Below are 16,644 nucleotides of genomic sequence, written 5' to 3'. Positions count from 1 at the left end.
GCATTCCTGGGGGCGCTGAGCCCAAGCAGAGGGTGACAGGACTTGATCTCAGCTGGAGAAGAGGACCCAGCGGGGTGCTGGGCTGGGGGTGCTGCTGCAGGGAGGGTGGGCTCAGGGGGGGGACTGGAAGACAGTGGGGCTGCCCCCGATTTAGGGATCACAGGGGTCTATGTCGGTACAGATCTTCAGGTCAGCGGGTTCTCAAAAGGGCTCAAGGCACCTTGGTAACGTCCACACGAAGAGGTGTTTGTTCCCAAAATTCCCATGGAAAGAAGAGTACGTCAGGTTCACATTAGCGCACGTCAATTGTACATAGTGCAAATCAGAGCCCCGGCACCAGAGGGATCCCGCTCTGGTTAGTGGTTAGCATGTCCCACGGGTGCAATCCTGGGCACTGCAGCCACCCCAGCCCTTGCTCTTCCCCAACTGCAAGGCCACGGGCGCATCATCCACAGCTGTCCAAACCCTTCTTGTGCACAACGAGGTCACACCCCACATCACCGTCTCGCTCGCTCCCGCCCTGTGCCCCACCAGCGGAAGGGGAGCCAGGAAGCCTTTGCGAGAAGACACAGAGCGCCCGTCCCTCCCGAGCAAAACACAGAGCTGCTTCTCAAAGGTGTTGCTGCCTGTCCGGAGAGGAGCTCTGGGTGCAGTCCCGAAGGTGGCTCTGACCACCCACAGCACGGCCACAACATCCATCCCAACGCCCACCCCCTTCCCCAAGGGTGAGGAAGATCCCAGGAGAAGGGCAGGTCTGCGCCTGGCTGCCACTGCAGCCAGCGGGGTGGAGGCCTCTCACACATGTCCCCAGAGGGGTTTCAGGTCCCAAAGGTTGGGGACTGATTGCAGGCACGGTCTAGGTTTGCAAGGCCACACCGTGCAGAGGGAGTATATGGTTTTCCATCGGTCCCGAGCAGGAGGACATCCTTTGTGGAAGACCTGCAGAGGCGGCAGCCAAAGGTCCATGCCATTTCAGGACCATGACTCGGGGAGTGAGGATGACGTGGCAAACAGAAAGCCAGGAGTGAAGAGCGAGCGCTGGGCTCGGGAGAGTCCAGCCACGTCCTGGAAGCAGGGGAGCAGAGAACATCACTGCTCATCACTGGTTCATGGGCTCCTCTTCCTCCATCGGCTCATCTTGTGGCCTGAAATGGAGAAATACGACACATGAGACAAGGAGGAGACCTGTGTGACACTACACACCCCTCTCAGCATCAAGGGGCCTTCTGGCAAGTCCAGCCTCCCAGTGCTTCCGGCTCCACCAAGACCTTTGTAGACTCTGGCTGAGTCCTGGTGAGGATGAGAAAAGGTGGTGGGCAAGTGGGGACCCTGCTGAAAGGAGGTGACAAACCTCCACATCTCCAGTCTCCAAAGAGGAAAAGAGGATTTGGTCTCATTTTCATCCTGTTTGGGAAAGAGCCCATCACTGAGTCTCCCAGAAGCCAGTCCAGGTCCTGACCATGTGGATGCAGGACCTCATCCCACCACCCACCGACGCTGAACACTGAGGCTGAATCTGCCAGGATGTGAGGGTTGGGTATCAGAACTCTCGGTGGAGAGGACGGTTGTAATTTGTCTGCCACAGCCCAAGACCTGCTTCAAGCCAGCACTGTCCTGACCTCCCCGAAGCTCATCAGGCCCTTTTCTGCTGCCACCCCTGTGACAGCAAGGCTCGGAGCCAGGCACGCAGGGAACGAGGGGCACCCACATCTCCCAGGATCAACTAAGAGCATCACCTCTTCTCCACCATCACAGCCACCGAGAGGGAAGCCAAGGCTGTGACCGTCTCCACCTCTTCTGCCTCGTGGTGCTGCGCCTCCAGGAAGGAGCAGCCCAGCTTGGAGGCAAAGCGCTGCACGGCCACCCAGTATTTGCCTGCAGGAGAAGCAAAAATCAGGAGGTGCCAGGATAGGGGTGCCCCAGGTCTCCAGGCTGCCCTTGCAGTGAGTGGGGCATCACCCTCCCATGAGGAGGAGAAGGATGGAGGCCTTCGCTGGGGTCTTTCATGCTGTGTGTCCCCTTGGAGGTGATGGGGTTTATTGGAGAGGGGAGGAAAGGGTCACACTTGGCCCTTCCACGTGAACTAACTGAGCCCCTGGGACACTCACTCTGGACCTGGATCACTGTTTCCAAGGAGCGCACAGCGTTGGGGTTTGGTTTCTGCCTCATGCTTTCTTCTGGGAGAGGGTCCAGCTGCCAAAGGAGGACATCGGGGGTCAAGGGGAGGGAGCTGTGCCCTGAGCTCGGCTCGCAGCACCAGTTCAGCCCCACAGCCACAGCCCACACAAGCCACCGACCCCCAGCTCTCACCTCGTTGCCCAGCAAGGCCGACACGCAAGCCTCAGACGCATCACAGATGGCCGTAAGATCATGGCCGCCTTCTAGCGCGAGGACGATGGCTCCGCCAGCCAGGCTCATCAGCTGCTTCGTCATGTAGCCAAAACCTGGACGAGAAGTCCGAGGGGCGGTTGTCAACCTCCTTGCCCTGAACGCTGGGGCCCTGGCCCTCAATGTCAGGCCAGTACAACCCCAAAGATCTCCCCCAGCTCCCTGGAGAGCTGCCACCCCTATGCCACGGTGCCAGCCTGGATGGGCAGTGGGAACAACCCGCCCCGCGCCAGCAGCGCTGCTTCCACCTCCTTACATTTAGCAGAGACTTTGTAGCCACCCAGGGGTGGTGGGTGGCCATCAGCTGCATCGAAGCCGGCCGACACCAGCACCACATCGGGGGCGAATTCGTGTGCAATTGGCATCACCACCGTCCTGTGTGGGTAAAAAACAAATAAGAGGTGTTAAGTGCTGGCTCAGCCTGACACCGACGCAAAGAGGAGATGAGCAGAAATGCAAGGAACGGTACCTGAAAGCAGCCAGATACTCAGGGTCACCCATGGGGGGGTCGAGACCTCCAGTCCAGGCTATGTTGACATTAAATCCCTCACCAGGGCCAGCACCAACCTGTGAGAGAGCAAGGACAGCAGCGAAGGGCTGCACGTGGACTGCAGAGATCTTGGGGCAGTGCCCTGAGCGGGCTCTATCGCTGCCAGGCTCCAGGGAGGCAGGGCTGGGTGTCCCGGACCCCCTGCCCCATGCCACAGGAGCCGGCTGGCTTTGCAAAGCTCGCTGAAGAACAGCGGAAGCTGCAGCATTTTCCGGGCATTTCCCAGAGTCTTGCAGCCATCAGTCACCGTCCCCTTGTGCTGGCTGCAGGCTGGGACAAAGCCTCGGCTCTGCAGCCGGTTGGGTGAGCCAAGCAGGATCAGGTATCAATGGGAAACGAGCTCGTTAAGGCACTGACATCAAACCACCCTCGCTCAAACCCGGCACTGCCCCGTTCTCCTGGCTGTCACCTTCGCCACCAGCGCTGCCATCCCCGGGCAGAGCTGCACAGACCTCACAACCTGTTGGTGCTTTTTACCTCGTCGGCGGCCCCACTACCGGGGAAGAAGTTGCCATCATCGTGACGATGCAAAGAGATGTAGAGAACATCGGGGTCTCTGTAGAAGATCTGCTGTGTCCCATTGCCATGGTGAACATCCTAGAGAGAGAGAGAGATTGGGAAAGCACTCTTTTATTTCAGCCTTGAGGGTGGCCCAATAGCCTAACGGAGCTAAAAGCAACTGGATCCCTCCCCTGCTCCAGGGCTGCGTCCCCCATCCCCAGGATCTGCTCCTGCTCCCCCATCCTGACACGCCAGGGGAGTCCCAACGACGCAGCCGGTCCCCGAAGGAGGAGGTTTCGCTGCTCTCCAGTCTAGCTCCAAATCAGAGCTGGGAGAAGGTGCAGACACCCACTCCTGGGGATGTCCTGGGGAGGAGCAGGGACGCGCTGGGGGACCCAGGGGACTTACCCAGTCCACAATGAGGATCTTGCTGAGTTTCCCTTTCTGCTGCAGCTGCCTGGCGGCAATGGCCACCGAGTTAAAGAAGCAGAATCCCCTGCAAAGACGGAGTCGGAGCCAGTTAATGCTCTGGGGCTCTCCCTGAGCACCCCTCCCTCCTGGCCCACGTGCTCCCCGAAGGGTGGGCTCGTCCTCCCTTCTCCCGCGGTCGGGATACAGATGGGTCCTGGGGAAGGTTAGTCTGGAGTGATTCTGAGCCAAGGAGCTGTTTTTTAGGGCTCCCCGGGTGCCAGCCGAAAGCCCTGCCGCTTGGGAAGGGGCCCTTACATGGCAGTGGAAGGATCCGCGTGGTGTCCAGGTGGCCGCACCACAGCAAAGCCGTTCTGCGGACAAAACAAAGGCAAGTAATCAGAGCTGCTGCCTGCAGCGTCACGCACCCCCTCCACCCGCCGGCTGGCGGTTTCTGCCACATGGGGACAGCCAGGGACGGAGCCCACAGCAGCACAGGGCACCCGGTGCCGGCTGGCGAGATCCCCCAGCCCCCCTCTTTCCCGGCCATAGGGCGATGCACAGCTCTGGGACCTCCACGAGGCCACCCTACCTTCAGCTCCCTGGTGGCCACCTTGAAGGCCAGCTCGGTGACACTGCCCGCAGCCCAGCGGGCAGCGTTGGAGGAATGCAGCTCATTCCAGATGGTATCGCTGTCCACCTGGAAGCAAGGGGATCGGTCAGATGGGAACAAGGCACCGATGGAGGAGATCTCAGCCACGCGGGACCCACGCTCTCCGCCAGCCACCCTGCTTGTGGCCAGGCGTTGAAGTCCCATGCAGGCTGAAGGGCTGGGCACTGTGGAGCCAGACCACCTCGCACACAATGGGGCAAGCTCCCCGGCTCCACAGCAGCTCCCTGGTGCTGCCGGTCAGGATGGCAGCTCCTCCGCCTGCTGTCAGCCCCAGCCCCCAGCCGAGCTCCGCACAGACCATCTCACCCTGCACCCGGGGGCTGGAAGGAGTGACTGAGAAAACGCTCGTTACCTTCTTTATCTTATTTTATTGCTTAACCAAACATCTTGGTTTGATCAGGATCACGTCAAGGGCCGAGCCAGAGCCGGAAAACTCAAGTCTCTTCTGATCAACTCCATGTGTGCAACTCAAAGGCTCCCCTCTGCCCACGGAGAAGGGCAGCTCCAGCCCCCCCGCTGTCGGGGCACAGGCGAGAGGAGGGCAGGGAGAGGGAGGCAGAGCGGGGAAAGTAGATGCAAACAGGGCTGAGAAGAGCTGGTGCCCAGCAGCGGGGGCAAGGAGAGGAGAAGAACCAGAAGAGGCAGCAGGAAGGCATGGAGTGAGACCCTTCCTGAAAGAGAAGAGAGAAGGACAGAGACGGGGGGGAGAGAGGAAGAGAGGAGAACGCAATGAATGGAGAGAAACCAGGGCAGCAAGCTGTGAAAGGAGAGGCCACAGAAGTGTCCGGAGGGAAGTGGCGAGCTGCTGTCCCCACAACACTGTTCCCCTCCCTCAACGCAGACCATGGCTCGCGGCTTCCCCCAGCTGTCCCACCAGCTCGCTCCCTTCTAACGGCTCAGGCTCTTAGAAATGGCTCTGAGGGACTTTTGGTTCCCGGGCCCACTAGAGTAAGAAGACATAAAGTATCCCCTTTCAAGGGTGGGATGCTTAGGACCATCCTGATGACATCTTTCCCACAGATAGATTGCTCCCACCTGAGGCTACCCAACCTTGGTAGCCCAAAGACTTCAGGAGCTCCCTCTCCACTCAAGACCATGAGGAGGCCCTTGCTGGGGACAGATGAAAAGAACCACCCTGTCCAAAACCGCCCAGAGCAGATATCGAGCACTTACCCCCACCCCTCCGCAGGGCAGCATGACAAACATACGCTGTGACAGGATGCCTGCAGAGAGAGGGGACAGTGAGGACTTCAGAGCCGAGAAACTGGGGACGGGTGGGAGACGGTGAACGGCACAGCAGTACCAAGGAGGGAGGTTTGGCCTGGCTGCTTGGCCAGAACTAGGACCAGCTCCCAGAGAAGCTGCTTGGTGTGGTCTCCAAGGGTGCTCCGAGACCCAGAGCAGATGTGCGGGCAGGGATGGGCAGAAGGTGAGGGTCCGGCTGCCCGAAGGAGCGGTGTGGATGTGGACTCACCTGCCAGCTTCCCGTTGTCCAGTTTCAGGCGGTTGAGGGGATTGGTGCCATAGAGGAAGACGTGGCGCTCAGTATGGACACATTGCAGCTCCTCCAGGGTGGCCTTCCGTCCCCGCAGGCACTGCGGCAGATGGAGGTTGTGACCAAGTTGCTCCAGGTGGGGGATGCAGTCTCTCCCACCCAAGCGCGCCAGCCTCTGAGGGTGGAGGGGACATGTCCCGCTGCCCGAGTACAGCCACACCTCGTGTCACCGCAGCCAGGGAGGCAGCTGCATGGCTGAGCAGGGTGCTTCTTGCATTGGGTTTGGATGGGAACAACCCCCCTCATTTGCAGGCAGGGATCAGGCAGGAAATGTCAGCATCACCTTCCTACAACTGCAGAGCTTTGTATGGACCAGTCAGCCCAGCTAGACCAGGGCAAGGTTTCTAACAGACTGGAACTGACAATGGCGTTCCCAGAGTTGGCAAAACGCTCTGTTTCAGTAGGGATCACGCCTCTCCCCGCACCCATCTTCCAGCAGAGCAGACTGTTGCTGTCATTCGAAGCTGGAGATGGTCAGACCAGCACGCTCCAACTTGGCTCTGCCAGCTATGGGCAAGTCCCTCTGGTTAATGGTGGTAAACAGACTGAGAAGATCCGGGAGCAAAAAGAGATGGAGGTGGGAGCAGGATACCCTACCACACCATTAGCATGAGCTCTGCTCGTACCAGCATCCCCCTCCCGGACAGGCGTCCGGCTCCCACCCTGCCGCCCGTGCTCACCTCGCACTGGCTGCGCAGCCCTCTCTCCTGCAGACGGGACCAGATGCTCTGGATCCTGCCCGCGTGCTCTGGGTGGTTGCTGTTGTCACCGCAGGAGCACTGGTGTTTGAGCATGACTGAGTCGTAAACCAGCCCTGCAATGCACAAGGAGAGCTGCTGTCCCGAGACTGGGCTGGAGGCTCAGGCCTTGATGGTGCTGACCCTAATTCAGGTCCTTTTCAGGGGCTGGCTGAGACCCTCAACACCCGTAACTATTTGGTTTGACTGAAACACCTCCCTCAAACCACGGGAACCTCTGTCCCAACATCCTTGAAGCAAATCCTGCCTTGGAGGCAGAGCTGAACGTTACCAGCATCACTGGACCAGGATGGCAGTGGCGGGGCCAGATGGGCACGTCCTGCTTGGAAAAGCCACCTTAGATACGGAGAGGGGGACCGTCATGGCTTGCTCTGCTCTTTTTGCAGCCAGCCAGCGCACTCCCGAGCATTTATGAGTCTGGGAGTGACCAGGACTGATGCTAAACTGCCACCTCCCTTCCAGCTCTTGTCCCCAGTCCCTGCTGCTGCTCCAGCAGTGACAGCCCCACACAGGGACCAGGCTGTACCTGTTGTGAAGGGCGGCTTGGCTGGCTGCTCCTGCACAGACAGGGAGAGTGTCTTGGAGGCCGTGTCCTGGGCAGGAAGGGAGACAGTCGCGGTGGCAGGAGATGACTGGGCCCTGGAGAGGGGTCTGTGCCCCGCATGGATGGTGGGGACCATGGGGGAGTCGGCCAAGGGCTGCCGCTTGAGGAGCTGCTGCTGCACGCGCTGGTAGGAATCCCAGATATAGGCCTGATGGAGAGAGGCGGCGGTGAGCACGGCATCCAGAACAAGGCACCAGGGCGGTGAGAACAGCATCACCCGGCATAGGGAAGGGAGGCCGGCACTGTGCACCCTCCCAGGGTCTGGATATGACAGCCCCCTCCGCACTGGGGGGCTCAGAGCCGGTTTGCAGGAGCTGGGACATGTCACGCAGCATCTGCTGCTCTCTGCTGGCTCAGCCCCGCAGCGCTGGGCAGCCCGGCTCCAAGGCGCAGCAATTTGGAGGACGATGCCCAGCACTCTGGAGACGATGCCCTCCCAGCCTTGCTGACACCAGGGGTGGCTGCCACTCTCGTCCCTGTCCTAGCGAACTGCCCCGGGCTGGAGGAAGGCACAGACGTGGTGCCTGTGTCCTTACCCCCGCAGCACCCCCTTGGCTCTCTGGGGCTGATCTGACTCTTCCCAGGCTCAGGACCCTACCAGCTTTGCTGGGTTTGTGCAAAGCCTCTACTGGGAGACACCAAGGGATGAAGAATAATTGTTCCAAATTGCAGGGCAGGGATCTCTGCATGCTGCCTGTTCAGGACTAATGCTCAAAGCAATTAAGCCACAACTGGAGAGAGGGACAGGGCTAGGAACTCCATCTCTTATAGCCCACTCCTGAGCCTGTTATGAAGGCTTCAAACCACCCCGAGAGCTCCACACACCTTGGGGCAAGCCAGGGAAAGCACTGTCCCTTTTGCCCATGGGCTCCTTGTGCCCAGCAGGGAAAGGGCTGCTTCAGGTTGGCAACTTGGACCCTTCCCCAGGGCTCTCCCATCCTTGCCAGCCCTCGTGTACCTGCTGTAGGACAAGCTCCTCTTGAGGCTGCATCATCTTCTGCGTCCTCTCGGGCTCCTTCACGCTGCTCCCCGGCCGTGTGGGCTCCACGCGTGCCCTCGCTGGGTCACTGCTCTCAGCCCCAGCCTCTGGGAGTGTCCCCTCGGCCTCCATGTCCTCCGAGGACGGGATCTGCCGCAGACGGGGCTTCTCGCTGGATTTAGCCATGCGCTGCAGCCGGAGGGGTCACAAATGAGCACAGAGAGGTGGCAGGGGACAGGCCAGGCCAAGAAGGTCATGGGGGGTGGCAGGGCATCTCAGGGCAGGAGCATGATGGATGAGGGTGCCAAGGAAGCTGAGCAGGTACCCTCAGCTTGCTGCTATGAGTATGGGCAAGGCAGCATCTCGCGTGCCCGGCGAGGGCTTGGCCCTGGACATCTGGTACTCCCTGCCCAGCAGGTAGGAGTGACATCTTGCACACTTCTACCATCTGTCTCCCATTGCCTCCTACGTGCCCAGGCTGGGCTTCCACGACTTACCTTGCCCAGATGCGTCTGCTGCTTGAGTCTCTCCAGGAACTGGGTGTGGTGCTGCTGGTACACCAATTGCTGCTGGATGGCCTTGGGATTTTGGGGCAGTGGCTCCGAGCGGGTCCTGCCCAGCGGTTTATGGTGGCCTGGGAGCGACAGGCGCTCTGCAGAGATGAGCGAGGGGGCAAAGGAGAAGGGGACCGTTCCCAGACCTGGCACTGGAGGGGAGAGGAACGAGAGGTGAGGGGTGGCATTGTCCACTGGGCAGACGTGACACCCTGCAGAGCAGTCAGTCCACACCACGGCAAGGAGCAGCAGTGCTGTCTGCACCCATGCAGCCTATCTCCTGGCAGCCCTAAAAATGACAGTGCCCAGCCCTGGAGCCCAGCATCTGGTAGGATGGATGCACTATGCCTTTTTGGCTCCCCTCCTTTTATCCCCATCACTTTGGCATCACACAGCCCACAGGGGTCTGAGGACAAGATCTAGCAAACCTCAGTCATCTCAGCCCCGCCCTCAGCTTCATCCTCAATGGGAGAAGCTTCCTTCACTGCTGGTAACACAGGGCAGGTAGAGATGGAGCCAGGAACCAGCCCAAAGGAGCCAGTTCTCCTTCTGCTACAGTTAGAGTGGATTACCCAGAGGGGCTGGGGGAATAAGGCAGCCAGAGGCACAGATCTGAGCTGCGCAGCTCAATGCAGGGTCCATAGTGAAATCTGTTGGCACAAGACCCGAGGAACAGGCAGGAACGACCCCTTGGAGGGGGGCTTCTGGGCTGCAGGAAAGGTGAATGGCTCCACACCAGCACAGCTCAGGAAGGGCAAGGGGCAGCTGGACGGAAGAGCCAAAGCTACAGCGCTCTCTGCATTGTCGAGGCTGTGGTGCCTGCAGAACTCACCCATGGCAAGGACATGCTGGCTAGCCAGAACCAGGGTCAACATCTTCCATTCCCTCAGCCCTGGCTCATGGGAGAGTAATGTTAAAATCAAGGCCACAGGGTTTTCCTGGCCCCCAAAAAACCTGCCTGCCCCAAGCGAAGCTCCACGCTGAGCCCTGCCAGCACTGACACAGCCTCTGTACCCGTCACCAAGGTCAACACTTACCCGCCACCAGCGGAGTGTGGGTGACTGAGGGCTCCAGGATGATGACGGGCTGGAGCCGAGGGGATAAGGGGCTCCCAGCCTCGTGCTGCTCCAAGCCAGCTGGTATGAACATGGGCGAGTGCGTGCCCGCGAGGACAGGTCCGTTCAGCACGGGCACCCGGTGTGCCAGGCTGGAGAGGGGGCGGCGATCTGCCTCTCCCTGCAGAGAGGAGGAGGAGTGGGTTAGCAACCCGCTGGGACACAGCACAGGGAGGGGACCTCACCCTGCCCACGGGCAGCGCCTGTGAATACTCGGAACCAGCGCACGCCTGGCATTACCCCAGGAACCCCAGACCCAAACAAAAGGGGTTCCCCTGCCTGGCGGGGACCCTCTGCCCAGTTCTGGGGCTATCTACAACCTGGCTACCTACCCTGGTGCTAGTGGTAGCCGGCAATCCCAGTGTGATGGCCGGAAGGGAGGCTGCACTCTGCAGGGCAAACTGGGCCAGTGAGCTTTCCTGCATCATCAGGCGCTGGGCCAGGGGTGTCTGCACCAAACACAATTCATTAGTCTCTTGCTCCAGCAGCGGCAGAGCTCAGCATGGGACAAACAGCTCGGGCACGGGCCAGGCAGCAGAAGAGGGTGGCTGAGCCCCAGCTACCCAGGGGGGACACCTGGGGCCAAGGCAAGGGGCATCAGGGACCCGTGGGGACAGCACATACACTAAGAGACAAGAAATGCACACTGCGAAGGAGGGCAGCATGTCAGGAGCAGCGCTGGGCCGGGCAGAGCATCCCACCGTGCAGGGAGAACAGGGCTAAGGGCAGTTCCTGGGCAGCAGGGTTCAGGGCTGGGGTCCCTGGGGGCGGGCGCTACCTTCGCCTGAGCCTAGGATGGGAGTGGGAGATCAGGGCACCCAACCCTGGGGTCAGGAAGCCCCAACCCTGCGAGGCCGTCGGAGCTCACCTCGTGGGCCATGCCGGAGGCAGTGGGGAGGGCTCCGTGCTCAGCGGGGAGGCTGTCGTTGGGAGAGCTGCAGCCGGACACCGGGGTGCTGCTACTGCTCGGGGAGGAGTCTGCACAAGGAAGAGAAATGGGGCTGATGGGCACAAGCATCCAGAGACGGGCTGCACAGCTCCTGCTCCAGCCCTTCACAGCCCTCCCTCCCTCTGACAGCTGCCACCAACCCTCCTCAGTCAAACCTCCCTTTGGGCATGTGGCGCAGTGGAGACGGAGCCATCCTGCCAGAGTGGGAGGCACCACACCACGGTGAGCAAGCCTGACCAGCTGCATTTGCTCAGGACCTTAGACCTTTCCAGCCCTGTAGGCCCATTACGGGACTGAAAAGCAGCACAGGCGAAGCCTTGGAGTCATGGCCCCCAGGCAGACGTGGTACAGGAACCTGGGCAGACCTTAATGGCTCCAGCCTGGCCCCAAGGTCTCTCCAAACACCCGAGGTATCATCGTCCAGCTGAAACCCTCACCGATCGCCTCGGGCGGCCGTCTCTTAAGCGAGGGGGGAGCGCTCTCCTTCCGCATCAGGGGGTTCTTGCGTCGGTCAAGGCACTTCCTGGGCTTGCAACGCACCTTCAGGTTGGGCTCAGACGCTGCAAGCAGACAAGGCAGGTAGTTAGTCCCGGCCCCACTGACGATGGGGGCAAAGCTGGACTGGTTATGTGGGGACAGGTCACCCTGCTTCTCAGCTCCAGCCATGCCCTGCGAGCAGGCTGCGAGGGCATCATGGCAGGAGGGAGATGGCATTATCCCCAAGGCCTTACCCGTCTTCCGCAGCGGAAAATGCTCTGGGGGGTCAAGAGAAGTGCTGGGGACAGGGGGCAGGAAGGTGCTGAGCACAGGAGGGGAAGGGCCCTCAGGATCCAGAGGCTCCAGAGACCTACAGGGAGAAGCCACCTTGTTAGACACCTTTCCCAGCTGGTGGCCACGGGCCATCCATGCGACACCCTCCAACACAAGGGTGGCCCATGGGGCATTGCCTTTGCCAGGCATGTGATAGCTGCTCTGCCAGTGGCCAGAAAGGCTTGTCCTGTCCACTACTACAAACACCTACAGAAGGGATTCAGCTGCTGGATCTGCCTTGTCTTGGAACAAAAGACAAGAAGCCTAACAGTACTTTTTAGGTCTGGAGTTGGACAAGCCATCACAGTGCAGCAAGGTCAGGGAAAACAATATGGGACCTTCATCCACAGGCATTAACTAAACAGTATTTCTGAAGACCAGGAAGCAGAAGATAATGGCAAGATCTTGCCCAAGAAATATAGCCACCTTTTCTGGGTCCTGAGCATGTGTTTGGCTTGAGGCAGGCCAGAGGATGCCCTTGTTTTACCTGTATGGCATGGCTGAAGGGTTGGGGTTGCTGGTCCTCTCCAAAGCTGCCTGCTGCTTCTTCAGGATGACCTCAGCCAGCTTCTGTTTCACCACTGTGCTGGCCACAGCACCTGCAGAAAGACCAGCAGTGACCACACAGGGCTGAGAGCCAACACAGAGCACTTTAAAGGATCCCTGCAGACATGAGCACGGCCCCAGAGCTTCCCCATGGCTGCACAAGTAATGCCAGGATGGCTGGAGACGCCCTACAAGCACACAGACGCTGACAAAACCCTGTGGAGGTGTTTGGTGCAGTTCTCAGGTCAAGGTTGGCTCAAGGAGAGAAAGGCCAGCTGGGACAACCGGAGTTTCCCAGATGGTCAGGGGAGCATCCCTGTCCCACCCTCATCCCACAACATCTCAGGAGCCCGATCTTTTTGTGTGCGCTTCGCTGAGCGGCTGGTGAGAGGTGGAGCATGGCCAGAGGCGAATCTCAGCTGCAGATCTGCCTGCTTCACCTGAGCCAGAGAGAGCAGGTATAAGCTGACAGCCATGGAATAATGAGGGCATGAAAGCACAACGTGGCTTGTACAGCAGGGACAAAACTCCCACGGGTGCCTGGGAACCTTCTGAAGCCTCTTCAGAGACACTGTGCCCTGGGGCTCTTCGAGCCTGTGTTACACACTGATCATTTCCAGTTGACGACACACAGCTCTGCCCGTCCTGCACCTCAGCTCCCCACGCAGCCACGCTCTGCCCCCAGTTGGGGATGGCTTGCATGAGAGACAGCAGGAAAAAGAAAGCACCTCCAAACAGTTCAGGAGACAGCTTCGAGGCTGCTGAATCTCTTGATGGAGCTGTGCTCTTCCAGAAGAGCAAGAGACTTACCACAACCTGCTGGCAAACAAACAGCAGCGACCCACGTTCAACACCTGGCTCCACCGCGGTGGTGAAACACCCCCACGCAGAGGTCTGACTGCTGCAGGGTGCTGCCATCGCCAGCCCCCGGCTGCCCCGAGCCTCCTGTGTGCTTTCCCACCTCAGACTGGGGCCCATTCCCGTGCTCCCACCCCTGCCAGGCCATATCCCCATCCGTCTGTTCCAGCAGGGATGCTCTGTGGGTACAATGGGGGTGCTCCACGCTTCCGTGTCAGCATTCGGCACCTCTGAGCACAAGTTACTTAATTAATTGGTATGATTAACTCCCAGATTGCATAAAGGGGCCATGTGTAGGCTGTCACGCTCAGCCGTACTGAGCTGACTGTGTTTGCAGGAGCTGTTTGCTGAGGAATGGCAGGGAAAGGGCAGGCACTGTCTTTTCAGCATTGCAATTAGCCCCACCAACGCTGTGAACCGCAGCAGAGCAGCCACTGCTCCGCAGCCATTTGGGAGCTAAGAGAAAATATCAGCATCCCAACGGAGCTCAGACTGGACGGGCGGGTGGGCAGCAGGCTCACGGACACTGGGACGGGCACAGCGCATCCGCTGCATGCTGCAGCTGCATCTTTGGGTGGTGATGCAGGCCTCTGCACATCCCAAAGCTCAGAGTGAGCTCCCTGCAGCGACTGGCACTAGATGGCGCAGGGAGATCGCAGCCGGACAGGGTTTGCAAACATTTCTGCCCAGCACGGGGGGACCCATTAACCTCTCCCCACTGCCACGGGTGCTCCAGCCTGGGGCTGGCAAGTTCAAGGGGCAAATTCACCCCCTGCCCAGTGCACTGGGCAGTCACAAGCCCCGTCAGCTCGGGTGGCACCGCTGTGGTGGCTGTAGGACACAACACAACGTTAGCATGGAGATCTATTGTGACCACCTGGTTGCCATCACTTGGAAGGACTCAAAGGAGAAACATCAGCCAGGCCAGGGCCAAAAAATCTCTCGGCGTGGATGCTCTCACACGCCTTTAGACCAAGAGAAGGCAGAGTTTGGGCTGGATAAGGGCAGAACCACCTGGTGAACCCCCTTCTAAAAGCCACTTTGATCTCACTCCCTCTGAGAGCCAAGCTGCCCGGTTTCGGGGACACGGCTCCTCGGGCAGGGATGCGGCACCTGGTGCCACACACCGGCAGACACACGGAGGCTCTTACTTCGCTTGCTCTTGTCCTTGTTGAGGATCTGCCGCAGCTCCTGCTCCTGTTGCCCGGGCTCAGCTTCGCGGTGCGGGGACTCCATGGTCACCTGCAAGAATAGAGGCACAACATCAGCACCAGGAGACACCAGCCTCACCCCACGCAGCCTGAAGCCCTCTTACCACCCTCCCTGAGCCCAAGGCACAACACACACAGTGATGGAGCACGTCTGAAACAGTCCGTTATGTCATTTTTGGAAACCTGATGGGCAGCCCTGGCCGACAAGAACATGTCAAGTGGTTTCATCACAGCAAACCGGACGCATCTTTGTCTCCAGAGACTCTCTCCCCAGGGACACTGTAAAACTCAAACCAGTCTGTTTCAACTTGCTGCCTTTCATGGTGTTTTGACATATCTGTAGTTAGGGTATGTTGTAATACAACAAAAAATAAAAATCATAGCTGACTAAAAAGAGAAAAAAAGAAAAAAAATATTCTACTGGTCTTAAAAGTTTGGATCTTGGTGTTTTCCAGAGCTGAGGTTTTCAGAGACAATCCCATCTCACAGGGTGGTCAGAAAGCATCACGTCTGCACAAATGCCTGTAAGCACCCATCAGCTGTGGCAGCAGCAGCATCTCAAATTCTCCTTGTGTGGACCAAGCCGATGCTCAGCCTCTCCCAGAAAGTCTCAGTGTGATTCCACCAAGGCTTCCAGACAAGGTTACTGGGACCAGTGAGCCCATGCCAGGCACCGAGAGTGGGGCTGGTGCCCGGGAGCAGAGCACATGGGACGCGAGAGAAGCAAACGAGGCTGAGCTTGTCTACTCTGGAGGCGAGGGGGCACCACTGCCTCTTCCACCACCCAAAGGGGGTCACGGAGCAGATGGAGCCAGGCTCCTCCGAGAAGCGCAGCAAAAGGATGAGCGCCAACGGGACAGACGTGCCATGAGGGAAATCCCATCTGGATACAGGGAACTGATTCCTGCCATGAGAGTGGGGCTGCCCTGCAACTGGGACAGGCAGGGGGTGATCTCTGTGCTTAGAGATGGTCACAGCTCGCCTGGATGTCACCCTCCACAACCTGCCCTACCTCTGCAGTCACCCCTGCTCTCAGCGAGGGCCTCCAGAGGGACTATCCAAATTAAATCTCGTTGTAATTTTGGGACAATGCAGAGTCTGGCAGCAGAGGCTGCGCAGGGCAGGGGTGCTATTCCGAGTGACACCAGAGAATTTCAGTGAAGACTTCCCAGAAAAGCAAATTAGCTTGTAAAGTGAGTAAGCCGTGCCTTTAGGGCAGAGAAACAGTGGTGGCCAAGCGGAGTGGCAGATCACAGACACCAGGCATCCTGTCCAGTCGCTCTGGCTCCTCGCTCAGCACACATGGTATGCGGCTGAAAACATTTCCCCACTTCGCACATCCCAGGAGGCCCCAGCCCTCCCGCTGGCCTTGGCAGGATGGAGATTTGGCCTGAAAATAAGACACGAAACCCCCCCACCTGACTCCCTAACCGGCCTCCTTGCGTCAGAGAGGTCTCCGGGCTGGCTAAAAAGCACTACAGGCTCTCCAGATCAGGCGAAAGAAGGAATTCACCTGGGAAGGCTATTTTGGCATGAGGATTTCCAGCCTCTTCTTCTTAACCCCTGCCAGAGCCAGGAGCTCGGGCAAACTCAGCCCCGACGCAGGGCACTGCTGGCAGACAGGCATGGCACTGCGAGCTACGTGCTTTGCGGGCAAAATTAATTCTTTCAAGTGCCCAGTCCCCACCCAGCCACTGCCGAAAGCAGGTGCTGGTCCCCCCCGGCACCCCAGGCTGCCCATACCCTCACGTGCTGGTGGGCGAGCTGCTCCACTTGCTGCTGGTGCAGGCTGGCGAGGAAGAGCTGGTGCTGCAGCTGCTGCGTGTGCTTCAGGGCCAGCAAGGTGGTGTCAGAGCCGGGCTTGACGACGCGCTGCCCGATCCGCAGGTCCATGGGAGCGGCAGGATGGGGCCTGGGTATATCCCGATGTGCAGGAGGGCACTGCAAGGAACGTGCCCTGCCCTTGAGAAGGGCTTGCCTCACACCATCTACTGCCTGCAAAAGCCTCCTCCGTCATCTGGGCAAAAAAAAATCCTGTAAATCATACAGCTTTGGAGTGTCTCCAAGGTGCTGCAGGCGTCTCTCCGTGACACCACGGCTGAGAATTGCTTTGCAAAGTTAAGACGCTCCCGCCCCGCCTGGACGCACAGCCTCCCCGCGCTCTGAACCCCCCGTCCTCGTGGGA

At 59.3% G+C, this 16,644-nt stretch overlaps 1 protein-coding gene across 1 annotated transcript; it reads right to left on the bottom strand.

Annotated features, from left to right (window-relative positions):
• Positions 1-854: 854 nt before the first annotated feature.
• On the bottom strand, positions 855-16,361 carry HDAC7 (histone deacetylase 7). The gene is made up of 23 exons (XM_009883180.1): positions 16,203-16,361; positions 14,400-14,490; positions 12,332-12,443; positions 11,766-11,881; positions 11,466-11,594; positions 10,954-11,063; positions 10,008-10,206; positions 8,914-9,122; positions 8,396-8,605; positions 7,360-7,585; positions 6,756-6,889; positions 5,995-6,115; positions 5,694-5,743; positions 4,440-4,547; positions 4,166-4,221; positions 3,848-3,935; positions 3,416-3,535; positions 2,858-2,955; positions 2,645-2,763; positions 2,311-2,444; positions 2,109-2,193; positions 1,737-1,875; positions 855-1,145 (listed from the first exon to the last, which is right to left on the bottom strand). The coding sequence occupies exons 1-23, from the start codon at positions 16,350-16,352 to the stop codon at positions 1,100-1,102; spliced, it is 2,850 nt and encodes a 949-aa protein (XP_009881482.1). The 5' UTR covers positions 16,353-16,361; the 3' UTR covers positions 855-1,099.
• Between the last annotated feature and the right edge of the window lie 283 nt (positions 16,362-16,644).

This window comes from Charadrius vociferus, unplaced genomic scaffold (genome assembly GCF_000708025.1).
Source record: "Charadrius vociferus isolate BGI_N301 unplaced genomic scaffold, ASM70802v2 scaffold564, whole genome shotgun sequence".
NCBI lineage: Eukaryota > Metazoa > Chordata > Aves > Charadriiformes > Charadriidae > Charadrius > Charadrius vociferus.
This window is presented reverse-complemented; position numbering and strand designations above follow the sequence as displayed.

Bases quoted from the DNA above. Each gene is read 5' to 3' on its own strand.
- HDAC7 (XM_009883180.1), bottom strand. From the start codon at position 16,352: ATGGACCTGCGGATCGGGCAGCGCGTCGTCAAGCCCGGCTCTGACACC. The intron at 3,936-4,165 runs GTAAGGGCCCCT...CCGTCTTTGCAG, and splicing joins GCGGATCCTTCCACTGCCAT to GGGATTCTGCTTCTTTAACT. The intron at 2,956-3,415 runs GTAAAAAGCACC...GCTCTCTCACAG, and splicing joins GTAGTGGGGCCGCCGACGAG to GTTGGTGCTGGCCCTGGTGA.